The sequence below is a fragment of the Otolemur garnettii genome, unplaced genomic scaffold (genome assembly GCF_000181295.1).
Source record: "Otolemur garnettii isolate 467f Iridium unplaced genomic scaffold, OtoGar3 scaffold00042, whole genome shotgun sequence".
In the NCBI taxonomy this organism is placed as follows: Eukaryota; Metazoa; Chordata; class Mammalia; order Primates; family Galagidae; genus Otolemur; species Otolemur garnettii.
This window is the reverse complement of record NW_003852437.1, coordinates 3597020-3611004: the sequence shown is the minus strand read 5'-3', so window position 1 is coordinate 3611004 and position 13985 is coordinate 3597020. Positions and strand designations below refer to the sequence as shown.

The window sequence follows — 13985 nt, the reverse complement described above, 5'->3', positions numbered from 1 at the left end:
TTAATAAAGTTAATGTTATGGTATGTGAATTATATCCCAATAAAACTATTATTTTAAAAAATGGATTCCAAGGATCTACTCGCGGAGATTCTGTATGTCTGTGACTGGCCCATGAATCTGTCCATTTAAAAAGCTCCACACACGCCAGCCCCATGTGCGGGAGGTGGCAGGTTCAAACCTGGCCCCGGCCAAAAACTGCAAAAAAAAATAATAATAAATAAAATAAAAATAAAAACAAAAAGCTCCACACATAGATTATCCCAATGCATAGCCAGGCTGGAATCACAGGTGTGCCCAATTCACTAGAAAGTTACTTGATATTTTACATTTCAAAGACGATACCAATATAGGTGGCTTGAGGTAGGCAATGCAGCAGGAGAGGCTGTCCAGGTCGTCGGCCTCACCCAGGGAGGCTGCCCCCAGCCTCCTGCGGTCCCCTTTCCCTTCCCTCCTCCTTCCCAGCTGCCTGTGCAGCAGTGTGATCCTTCAGTACATTCCCACAGCTCACCCACCTCACCACAACACTCACAGGGAGCCCCCCGCAAAAGGTTGAAAGGCCTCTGAAACTCTCTGACTTCAGCCCTTTCCTTGTCGACTTAATAAAACCAGCCTTTCCCATCACTCTCGCAGATTCTCTTCCTAGATTCCGATCAGAGATTTTTAAAAATAATTTTGCTGTTGTTCTTATTCCCATCATTACAGAAAGAAAATAAATGAGGAACAATCCTATTCTTCGTTAAATCCCAAGTTCAAAATACACCCACTCCACGAACCCTTCCTTCCCCAACTCCTCTCTCCTTCCTGAGTTCCCACCAGAATGAGCTTCCTCCCCTACAACGGCCTTAGAGTTTCAGACTTCCGTTTTAGTTCTTAAATAGGTCTACAAGCCCTGTAAATTTTTCAGGTTTGCATCCCAGCACCTAGCACAATTCCAGGTGTGTAAATGAACCTCAGACTAGTTTCTTAACTGAGTTGAATAAGTTAATCAAATACTGATTCTGATTTGTTTCTTTTATTTTTTAATTGGGGGACAAAATTAATAGAGATCCTTCCTTAATGGCCAATATCAAAATAAGGTTATAAAAAACAATGATAAAATGTAAGATTTACTAAAGTAGATTTTTATTTTTATGCCATTTTTCCTTTTTTTTTTTTTTTTTTTTTGAGACAGAGCCTCAAGCTGTCCCCCTGAGTAGAGTGCTGTGGCATTACAGCTCACAGCAACCTCCAACTCCTGGGCTCAAGCGAGTCTCTTGCCTCCGCCTCCCAAGTAGCTGGGACCACAGGCGCCTGCCACAAGGCCTGGCTATTTTTTGGTTGCAGCTGTCATTGTTGTTTGGCAGGTCCTGGCTGGATTCGAACCTGCCACCTTAGGTGTACGTGGCTGGTGCCTTAGCCGGTTGAGCTATAGGCACCGAGCCCATTTTTCCTTTTTGAAATATCAGAATCCCTCGAAGAGTTTTTGGTGCTGTTTAATGTTTGGGGGTTTTTTGAAATTTTGATATTCTTTTATTAATTTAGATAACATTTACATAGAGTTTTAGTCACAGATTTGAAGTGTATGCTTTGGTATATTTTGACAAATTCACATCACAACCAAAGTAAAGAATAGAGGTATGAGTGAGAAATTTTTCTTATCCTCCCTTGCCAGCAATCCCCATTATCTACAAACAAACAGTGTTCACAATAAAGTAGTTTGACATGTTCTTGAACTTCAAATAAATGCAATTACCCAGCACACATTTATTTATGCTGAGTGTTGGAGAGATTTTTGAGATTTCTCTATTTGCACACGTATCATCACATGATCTTTTAAATGACTTAGTAGTATGACATTGTGTATACATACAGTAATTTATCCTCCATTCTTTTGATACACATTTGGATTGTTTTCCAATAAAAACTATTGCAAATAAAGTGCAATAAAAATCCTTTTACAAGTTTTATAGGACATTTTTGAAATAGTCTTTGGGCAAATACTACGAGTTGAAATTCTAGGTCACAGATAAAGTATATATTTAAGGAAATGCCGAAGAGTTCTCCTCGTTTGGACCAGTTTACACTCTCACCATCCAGCATAAAAGGAACCTAATTGCTCTACACCTTTGCCAACATTCTGTGTTACTGGGGTTTTTAGAAGCGTGTTGGCTAATTTACAAATACTGCAGGTTTTTCTAGATATCTGTTATTGATTTCTAGTTTCATTTCATTATGGCCTTAGCAATACTTTATAACATTACTATTTTATTCCTGATAATATTATTGTTCTGAAATTAATAATATTTGCACGGTATATTTCTCTATCCTTTCAGTTTTAGTTTCTTTAGAGCTTTATGTTTAGGGTGAGTTTCTTGTAGAGAGCATACAGCTGGGTCATGCTTTTTTCCTCCTTTACTCCCAAAGGATTCAGTGTGCATTTTCCTAAGAACAGGCTTCTTCTCTATAACTACGGTGCAGTAACTATTCAGAAAGTTTAACATTGATGGAATACTACTCCTTAACACCTTTTCCTTACACAAATTGTACCACCTATACTAATAATGCAATATAGTATTATTAGCTAGATTCAAATTGTTGTACAGTAGGTCTCCAGAATTTTCTCATCTTGCAAAATGGAAACTTTATACCCTGTGAGCAATATCTTTCTGTTTCTAACACCACCCAACCTGAAAACCACAATTATAACCTCCATTTCTATGAATTTGAGTGTTTTACATATCACAAACGTGAGTTGGGGCAATTATTTGTCTTTCTGCATCCGTGTCATTTTAATCAGCATAACAACCTCTAGGTTCATCCCTGTTGTTGCAAATGTCAGAATTTCTTTCTGTTTTAAGGCTGAATAATATTCCATTATGTATATCTACCACATTGTTAAATCTACTCATCCACTGACAGACATTACAAATGAGATTGCAACAACTAAAAGCCTTTGCATAGCAAAGGGAACAACCTAGTGAAAAGGTCACCTACTGATTAGCAAGATATATCTGCAAACCACACATAAAGTAAGGGGTTAACAGTCACAATATGTAAGGAACTCATACAACTCACTAGTGAAATCTAAAAAGGAAAAAAAAAACAACTTAAAATATGAGGAGGCTGGATGTGGTGGCTCACACCTATAATTCTAACTCTTTGGGAGGGAGAGGAGGATTGCTTGAGGTCAAGAGTTTGAGATCAGCCTGAACAAGAGTGAGACACTCTCTCTACAAAAAACAGAAATACTAGCCAGGCATGGTGTGCACCTGTAGTCCAGCTAACTGGGAGGCTGAGGCAGGAGAATCTCCGGAGCACAGGAGTTGGAGGTTTCAGTGAGCTATGATGACACTCCTGCATTCTAACCTGGGCTACAGAGCAAGGCCCTGTCTCAGCAAAACAAGGGTGGGGGTGGGGGGAGAATCTGAATAGACAGTTGTGAAAAGAAGACATACAAATATTCAAGGTGTGAAGCATAAGTAATCATCAGAGAAATGCAAATCAACCCACAAGGAGATATCACTTCACTCCTTTTAGAGTAGGTATTATTTTTTAAAAACAGATCAGTGTTATCAAGGACGTGGAGAAAAGAGAATACTTTTATACTGCATGTGGGAAATGTAAATTAGTAAAATCATTATGGAAAACAATATGAAGATTCCTCAAAAAATCTAAAATAGAAATTCCATATTCCATATGATCCAGCAATCCTGCATTTTAGCTGTATATCCAAAGAAAATGAAATGGGTACGTCAAAGAGACAGCTACTCTCCCAGGTTCATTGCAGCTTTATTCGTGAGAAATGATAGAACCTATTCAACCAGAGTCAAAGGACCCCATTAGTAAGTGAAAGTTTCAGGCTTGGTGCCTGTAGCTCAAGCAGCTAAGGCACCAGTCACACACACCAGAGCTGGTGGGTTCGAATCCAGCCCAGGCCTGCCAAACAACAATGACAACTACAACCAAAAAATAGCCAGGTGTTGCAGTGAGTGCCTGTAGGCCCAGCTACTCGGGAGGCTGAGGCAAGAGAATCACTTAAGCCCAGGACTTGGAGGTTGCTGTGAGCTATGATGCCATGGCAATATCCCCCAGGTGACAGCTTGAGGCTCTGTCTCAAAAAAATAAATTAATTAATTAAGTTAAAATTTCAGATTCACATTTCTAATCAGACTAAGTGAAGACTAAAGTCTGCGCAAAAAACATAAAAATAAAAATAAAATAAATTTAAAAAATGAAATACATATAACATATACACACACATGCATAGCTCTCAGGTAAAATACTTTTTAAGTAAATATTTCTTTTATGGGATACTCTTTCACTGCAGAGAAAATGTGAGAGATAGCCAAAAACTAAGAAAACAATGACAAAATCTTCAGTCAATATTTTTATATAAAATATTCTTACTTCAATTTACAAATAATATCCATACATATTAACTCATTTCTTCCTCATAATTATTCTGAACCAGGAAGTGTTAAGGCAACACTTATAACCAATGACTTTTTGCACAACACTCAGAATTATTTTTACTGCAACATCTAATGGGTGATGTTTAAAATAGTTCTCTATCTCAGCTAATAGAACAAACCACCCAAAATCATTTTCCACGGATATTCATGGATTCCACCGATTAGTCCACAATGCCTGCCATGCTCGCTGAACAGATCAACTTTTACTGACTTCAATCAATGGTAATGGCAATATGTTGTTATTTTGTGGCAAAAACATGAATTCAGATGTTAATTTTTTCCAAAGGCACAAAGAGTTCATAAAATCTATAAATATAATCAAAGCTTTTAGCAATAACAGATCAAATCATGATAAAATTTCTTTTCTTTCTTTCTTTTTTATAAGAGATAGAGTCTCAGTTTGTCACCCTTGGTAGAGTGCCGTGGCATCACAACTCACAGCAACCTCCAACTCCTTGGCTTAGGCAATTCTCTTGCCTCAGCTTCCTGAGTAGCTGGGACTACAGGCACTTGCACACCCGGCTGTTTTTTTGTTGTTGTTGAAGTTTGGCCGGGCAGGGTTTGAACCCGCCACCCTCGGTATATGGGGCTGGTGCCCTACCCACTGAGCCACAGGTGCCGCCCTAAAATTTCCTTTTGCATATAGAAACAATATTGAGCTTTTTATGACTAAGCGTAAAAAGATATTCAGGCAAGATGGCTGATCAGAAACAAAAGCTGCTAGACAGTCACTTAAAGAAGAAAAGTTTTAGATGGAAAAATAAAAAACAAACGATCATAGAATGGGTATAATTTCGAAGGAAAAGAAAATAATTTCAAAGTAATCACTATTCTAATTCTCCAAGGTTTTAATTAGCTAAAATTGAGGATAATACTCTATGTTGATGTGGCATTCTGATTTACCTTTAAAAACATGGAAGTTGCAGAATTAAAATGCTAAGCTTCTCACGCCTATATATACTGGCTACACTGCAGACCTGAGCTAGCTAGGCCTAGCCCAGGACCTCAGCATCAGAGCAGGAAACAGAAAATATTCCAGACAACAAAATTCAAATTGCTGATGGTATTGGAATAATAAAACATTTTAATGTGCTTAGAGAACAGAAGCTCTGGTACTAATCCTGATACCAAGACAGAACCATCTCTCACACTAGCTAACCAGACCTAATCCACCAGCCTCACTCTCTTTTAAAGGAAGTTGACATCTCATCAGATTTCTCTCTTTATTAAGCTGTTTACTGGCTTTCTGCCAACACAATTCATAAATCTTTTTCCATTCACTCTCACATTCCAAACACATGAGCATTATCTTTTCTGAAAGAAAAAAATCCCCATTAGATACATTTTATTTCTATAACTGGTTCAAGCTAATGCTTTATCCGAATTATTATTTTGTTTCTGGTAGTCACCAAGGAACATTTCATAAAACTGCAATTGGTCTACCACCTTTGAGAAAATAATAATAAAAAAATGGTCCAAAACGTTTTTCCCTTCCTAAGCACGCAACAGTACTTTCTTTAATTTGCTCTAAAATTTAGAACCTCCATTCTGCTTCTAGGAGACATGAACAAGTCAACAAAGAGAAGCACACCTTGTTATTTCACCTTCTGTGAACACTGGCAAATGATGGAAGATCTGGTATTGGAGAAGGCAGAATGAGAAACTGCAGTAACTCTACTGCTGGGTTATTTTAGTCTGGCACAATGTATTTTGCATATACGGGAGACTATGGTCTGACTCCAGAGTAGGGGGGAAAGTACTTTTCATTTTAATTTGAAAATACTTCTCCACATTCTTCTCAAAACGTGGGGTCATTTTGGCTGAAGCAATAAATTAAATGAACGTTCAGCTGGAGTACAGTCTCAACTCACCTCTCCATTTTTTTGCATTTTGTCTCTCAATGTCCTTCTCACTGGTAACACCAGAGATATCCCACATCTGAGACAGCCACCAAGGACTTCTCATCTGTGAGGTCCCAGAGCTCAGAATTTGTACATGGCATATTTAAATTCACTCCCCAAATTTCTGAGCCCTGACTAGCAGAGGGGGTACGGTATGAAATATGCTAAATCATGACACCTGGAATTTGATGACTGTAACACTGATAAGCCTTACACTCTGTATGGGTTTAATTGTATCAACCAAAATTCATGTTGAACTCCTAAATTACAGTTTCTCAGAATGTACCTTATTTGAAAATAGGCCCTTTATGGAAGTAAACAATCAAAATGAGGTCAACAGGATGGGCCCAAATCCAATGTGACAAGTGCCCTTATGAGGAGAGAGCTGAACATGGAGACACACAGCAGATTCCACTCTCTTCAAGGACCAAAGGGGTAAAATTTTTTAAAAAGAGACATAGTGGGAAGGCAGTTTGAAGATATGGGGAGAAGATGCTCATCTATAAAACGAAAAAGCAGGCCTGGAATAGATCCTTCCCTCATCACTCTCAGAAGGAACCAACGTACCAACACCTTCAGCTCAACTTTTAGCCCCCAGAACTGTGAGACAACAAGCCTCTGTTAGGTAAGCCACCCAGTCGGTGGTACTTTACCAAAGCAGCCCGCGCAAACTAACTCATTATCTTAAAGACATAAAGTTGCATGTTGATTTGTTTAATCTTCTTGAATTATAACAGATTATTTAAAGATTAAAAAATTCACATGCCAATTCTAACATACACATTGGTGTGGCATAAAAGGCAGTATCAAATAAAGGTAAATTACAGTTTGCGCAGAAGGTATAAAAGAAAAGAGTGATAATTTAGATGTTGAATTTATGCCATTAAAATCTAAGAATGGAAAGGCCTGATCCATAGTGTTGTTGAATAAAGATAAAATTTAATGGCAGATTGTAATGAAAGAGTTAAGACTCTTCAGAAGCATGAAAGAAGATACTACCAAAGCAAATGATCTAATTTCACAAGAAAGACACAAGTTTGATTATACACATAGACAACTGATTTTTGACAAAGGTGCCAAGAACACACAGTGAGGGGCAACTTCTTTGAAACACGGTGCTGGGAAAATCAAACATCTATTACGTAGAAGAATGAAATTGGACTCCCATCTGTCACTATATAGAAAAACCAACTCAACATGCATTAAAGATTTAAACATAAGACCAAAATTACAAAACCCAAATGGGACTATTAAAGCTTCTGCACAGCAAAGGAAACAAAAATCAAAGTGAAAAGATAACATGTTGATTCAGAGAAAGTATTTGCAAACTATTTATCCAACAAGAGACTAATATCCAAAATACATACGGAAGTCAATCAACTATTAAAAAAAAAATTCCCATTATAAGTGGGAAAAGGACATGAATGGACATTTCTCAAAGGAAGACATACATATGGCCAATAGACACATGCGAAAATAATCAACATCACTAACCATCAGAGAAAAGTAAATCAAAGCCAAGAGGAGATACCTTAGGACAGCCATTATTAAAAAAAAAAAAAAGAAAAAGAAAAACAGACACTAATAAGGATAAGCATTAAAGAGAACTCTTTACTGTTGATGGGAATGTAAATTAGTACAGCTACTCTGGAAGATAATATGGAAATATCTAACAACAAAAATCTAAGAATATAACTACTATGTGATCCAAAAAGCCCAGTATTAGGTATTTATGCAAAGGATAATAAATTAGTTATCTCAAAGGGATACCTGGACTCACATGTTTATTTCAGCATTACTAATAATAGCAAAGATATAGAATCAACCTAAGTGACCATCAACAGGTGAACAGATTAAGAAAATGCTGTCTATACACACACTGCCATAAAAATCAGTCATAAAAAAGGGTTAACTCCCATCATTGGCAGCAATATGGATAGAATTTGAGGTCACTATGTTAAGTGAAATAAGGCAGACACAGAAAGACAAACTTTATATGTCCTCACTCACATGTGGGAGCTGAAAAAGTTGATCTCATGGAGGTAGAGAGAAGAATGACAGATACTAGAAGCTAGGAAGGACGTGGGCGTGGGAAGGGGGATGAAGAAAGGTTGGTTAATGGTACAAAAATATAGTTAATTGAAGATACATGTTCTAACGTTTGACATCAGAGTAGGGTGACTATAGTAGCAACAATATATTATATACTTCAAAGTTCCTAGAAAGGAGAACTTGAGATATTCCCAATACATATAAATGACAAATACCTGGGCTAGGTGCCTATAGCTCAGTGGCTAGGGCACAGGCCACATACACTGGAGCTGGCAAGTTCAAATCTAGCCCGGGCCTGCCAAACAACGATGACAACTACAACCAAAAAAACAGCCAGGTGTTGTGGCAGGTGTCTATAATCCCAGCTACTTGGGAGGCAAGAGAATCACTTAAGTCCAAGGCTTTGAAGCTGTTGTGAGCTGTGATGCCAGGGTACGCTATCCAAGGTGACATAGTAAGACTCTGTCTCCAAAAAAAAAAAGATAAATACTTAAGGTGATGGATACCCCCAAATACCCTGACTTAATTACACATTCTATGCATGTAACAAGTACCCACACATGCTCCATAAATATATGAAATATTATATATGAATAAATAATTACATAATAAATAAACAGCACCAAAAACCTTAAGTATAAATCTAACAGTGATGGAGAAATATTTCATGTTCCGAGATTGAAAGACTCCAAGTTGTTGTCACTTCCTCTGAACCTGACCTATAGATTCAACAAAACAATCACAGCAAAGTGTTCCGTAGATGTCAACAAACTGATCTTTAAAAGTATTTGGAAAGGAAAAGGGCCAAAAAGAGCCAACACAAAATTGAAAAAGAAGAACAAAGTGGAGCATTCACACTACACAATTTTAAGATTGGTATAAATCCACAGTAATCAGCACAGCCTGATATTGGTCGAAGAACAGACAGATAGAACTAAACAGAAAGCACAGAAATAGAGCCAGGCGTGTGCCGTCAACTGATTTTTGATAAAGGCAACTCAAAAAATAAACAGCAGTATTTTTTTTGTTCTAGCATAAATGGTGCTAGAACAATTGGATGTTCATATGAAGAAAAAGACAAGAGGGGCGATGCCTGTGGCTCAAGGAGTAGGGAGCCAGCCCCATATACTGGAGGTGGTGAGTTCAAACCCAGCCCCAGCCAAAAACTGCAAAAAAAAAAAAGACAAGAAGAAGAACTTAGCCACAGACCTTACATAACACACAAAAATGAACACAAGATGGTTTATAAACTGGTATGTAAAATACAGAACAATAAAACTTCAAGAAGATAACACAGGAGAAAGTTTAGATTACTGTGAATATGGAGATGAGTTGTTTTGTTTCAATACCAAAAATGCAACTCATGAGAGAAAAAAATTGTTAACCTGGACTTTATTAAAATTAAAAGTTTTACATAATCAAAGATACTGCTAAGATAACAAAAAGAGAAGTCACAGGCTGAGAGAAGGTTTGCAAATCACGTATCTTTCAAAGAACTTCTGTCAAAAATATACAAAGAACTCTTAAAAATCAGCAAAAATAAAAACGCAATTGAATTAAAAAGTGGGAAAAAGGCAACACCCGTGGCTCAGTGGGTAGGGTGCCAGCCACATACACCAAGGCTGGCAGGTTCGAACCCAGCCCAGGCCAGCTAAAGCAACAATGACAATTGCAACAACAACAACAAATATATCTGGGCATTGTGGTGGGTACCTTATATAGTCCCAGCTACTTGGGAGGCTGAGATAAGAGAATCACTTAAGCCCAGTAATTTGAGGTTGCTGTGAGCTGTGATGCCATAGCACTGTACCCAAGGTGACAGCTTGAGACTCTGTCTCAAAAAGAAAGTGGGAGAAAGATCTGAACAGATACTCAATCACAGAGTATATACAGATAACAAATAAGCATATGAAAAGACGTTCAACTTCATTTGTCATTAAGGAATTACAAATTAAAAGAAGAAGATACCACTATGCATCTACTAAAATGGCTAAAATCTAAAACAACTGATAATGCCAAAGCTAATGAGAATGTGGAACAACCAGAATTCTCATTCTTTCCTGGTGGAAAAGAAAAATTCTATGGCCACTCCAAAAGATGGTTTGGCACCCGTGGCTCAGTGAGTAGGGCGCCGGCCCCATATACCAAGGTTGGTGGGTTCAAACCCAGCCTCTACCAAAGTGCAACAAAAAAAATACCCAGGCATTGTGGTGGGTACCTGTAGTCCCAGCTACTCAGGAGGCTGAGGCAAGAGAATCGTCTAAGCCCAAGAGCTGGAGGTTGCTGTGATGCCACTGCAGTCCACTGAGGGCAACAAAGTGAGACTCTGTCTCTTAAAAAAAAAAAAAAAGATGGTTTGGCAGTTTTATGCAAAGCTGAATACAGTCTCATAGCAAACCCACTTTTAGGTGTCTACCCAACTGATTTAAAAACTCATGTCCATACAAAACCCTATAAACCAATGTTTATTCATAATCACCAAAACCTGAAAGCAACCAAGATACCCTTTGATAAGCAAAAAAACATACTGTGGTATGTCCATATGATGAAATACTACTCAGCAACGAAAAGAAATGAGCTAACAAGCCACGAAACATCTATAAATCATTAATGGATATTGCTAAAAGAACCAGTCTGAAAAAACTGAATGATTCTAATTATGTGTCATTATAGAGGCAAATTACAGAGAAAATAAACAGATCAGTAATTGCTACAGGTTTGGGGAGGGGGAGGGTTGAATAGACCCAAAGAGCTTTACAATACAAAGAATCTATCTGTTTCCATGTACAGACACAAGTTAATTACCATTCTTCTTTATTCTGTTAACTAAGAGAGTCTATAAGCAACAAAGACCCAGAAGCAAGATCACCGTCAGTGCCCAGATCTTGGTTTTGATCTACTATCATGCTATGTATGTATGTATGTATGACATGCTATCATACAATAAAACGAAGCACAGCTTCTTGGGGAAATGTCCTCTTTTAAATTGTTAATATAAATGCTATCCTAATGAATGAAGTTAACTTTTTTTTTTTTTTTTGGAGACAGAGCCTCAAGCTGTCACCCTGGGTTGAGTGCCATGGCATTACAGCTCACAGAGACCTCCAACTCCTGGGCTCAAGCGATTCTCTTGCCTCCACCTCCCAAGTACCTGGGACTACAGGCACCCGCCACAACGATGCCCGGCTATTTTTTGGTTGCAGCTATCATTGTTGTTTGGCAGGCCCAGGCTGGATCTGAACCCACCAGCTCAGGTGTATGTGGCTGGCGCCTTAGCCGCTTGAGCCACAGACGCAGAGCCAGAATAAGGTTAATTTATTAGGAAGTTTAATCTTTTTAAAGACACCACTGTGGGATTAAGTGATTTCCCCCCGGGTTCCAGACTCCTAGCTTTTAAGTACTTGGGTACACCATTTTTCACAATGCCCTTTGTTAACTTACAGTTTAAAAGACTCACTCTGTTAACAATTAAGAAACCTAATGATGTAGAAGTAATGATGAACCACAGTAAGAAGAGGGAGGGGAGGATGTAAGTAAGCTATTTCTTATGTTCTCATACAGGAGTAACTTTCTATATGTGTATGATAGGATTATGATAATGAACTTTCTAGGTAATAAGAAGTCAACAATTTTCGATATATAATTTAAAATAGTATTATAACAATCCGCAGGGAAGAGAGATAATGAACTCGAGTTAAATTCTTCATAGTCCGTAGCAGGAATGATGGTTAATTTTAGGTGTATCCAGCAGTGTCAATAGCTACTGCCTCATTTTAATGAAAATATTGTATATAATTTATATGACTATTAGAAAACTGAAAACAAAAGCTAATAATAAAGTAAGAAATAGCAATACAAGCAAATCATTCAGAGCTTTGGGAAGACTGTCAGAAAAGCGAAAAATAAAGAGGGGGTGGGAAAAGAGAAGACTTTTGTAGTATTTACATTTCTATTAGAATTATCAGATATTAATTTATTATGAAAACTATTTCTATAATACTATCACTAATAGCACCACCCTGTAAAGGAAGGATACACTGAGTGAAGAGGGTGCCTTTCAACCCTGGCATGGTAAAAGAAAACAGCAGTTGCTGTTGCCAGATAGTAAAAAAGAGGCACAGGATAAGATTTGGACATATTCTAGCAGTCACCTTTGCTGATTCTTTGCTTCCACGTCATTATGGGCTAAACAATCCATTTTTTCCTATAAACTTCTAAAGAGACATTCATTTCAATGGCTTTTAACCACTATTCAGTTTCAACCACTCCAATCTTCCACCCTGTACACTTCTTTTAGAGAAAGGGCCGTTTCAAGGCGCACATTATTGGCAGGACCCGACACTGGTATCACCTTTTTAGGGTATAATTTGGAAGTCCATATTAAAATGTAAAATTTGGCTACATTTTGACCTAAATCATTCGCTTCTCTGAATCTACCCTACAGAAACACTTCCAAATGCTCAAAGATCACTCTGTACACAAACTTCCGATTGGACAGAGAAAAAATTGATAACTAAAAACAATCTAAATGTACATCGGTAGATGGCAGAACATTCTGTTGTCCTTTTAAAAATAAAATACATCTTTTATATAGTGACACTGAAAGTGATCCACAATAGATTGATTGCAAAGTGAGAAAAGATTCAAATAATGTTATACAATTTTTCTAAGAAAAAATATACATGCATACATATCACATATACGTGTGTGAACTGTGTACTTAAGATGTTGTGTAAAGGAGACTTTTTTTAAAGTTTGTGATCGCTTTACTTTGCACCTTTCTTTATTACTATCTTTTCATTTTTTACATCCAGCATGTGTTGCTTTCATATTTTAAAAAATCAGGTCACGATTCAATTGCCATGTATCTGGGATAAAAAAAAAAAAATCCAAAAAGGGAAACACTCTTAACGTCTTTCCAATAATTCACTCTAAATCAACAAAAAGAATTCTGTGCGAGAACCAGCACGCTGCCGTCTAGAAAGAGCGAAAAGCAGAACTTCAGGGGTTTGGATCACTGCGCAGTGACCTAGCCTAGGGCATGAAATCAGGGCACCAAAAACAAAGACAGCAGGAGGGCGGAGCAGTGAAGCCTTCCGAGGGGCGGCGGCAGACAGAGGGGACGCGGGGCGTGAAGGGGACCCGGGGCGGGGGAGACGAAGGCTGTTGGCCCACGACGCCGGCAGGGTAGGAGAGGAGCTGGGACCGGCTGTGTGGGAACGAGGTCGCAGGGTCAAGCGACGGAAGGGGCGGGAAGGCGCGCCGGGAGCAGCTCCATCTAGGGAACCAGTAGGAGCCGGGGGCGCGGCTGCGGCGACAGCCCGGCCGGCCGCGTGGGGTCAGCCCGGGACGCGGAGGGGGCGGGCAGAGCGCCCGGGAGCGCGCCCGGGGCCGACTGGGGGCCGGGGCGAGGGGCCCGGGCCGGCGCGGCGGCCAGTACCTTCCCAGGAGAGCTCTCCGCCCGGCTCCCGCTTCAGGAACTTGTACCAGAAGGTGTCCACGCGGCCCGGCTCCGCCCCGTCCTGCGCCGCCTCCTCGGGCGCCAGCTCCACCTCCCCGAGCCACAGGCCCGGCTCCTGCA

General features: G+C 39.0%; 1 protein-coding gene across 1 annotated transcript in view; it reads right to left on the bottom strand.

Annotated features, from left to right (window-relative positions):
* Positions 1–13985, bottom strand: part of EPM2A (EPM2A, laforin glucan phosphatase) — an 85674-nt gene that overhangs the window by 70437 nt on the left and 1252 nt on the right. Inside the window, exon 2 of the mRNA XM_023513503.1 lies at positions 13845–13980. Within this exon, the coding sequence (XP_023369271.1) occupies positions 13845–13980 (136 nt within the window). The remainder of the gene's footprint in view (positions 1–13844; positions 13981–13985) is intronic.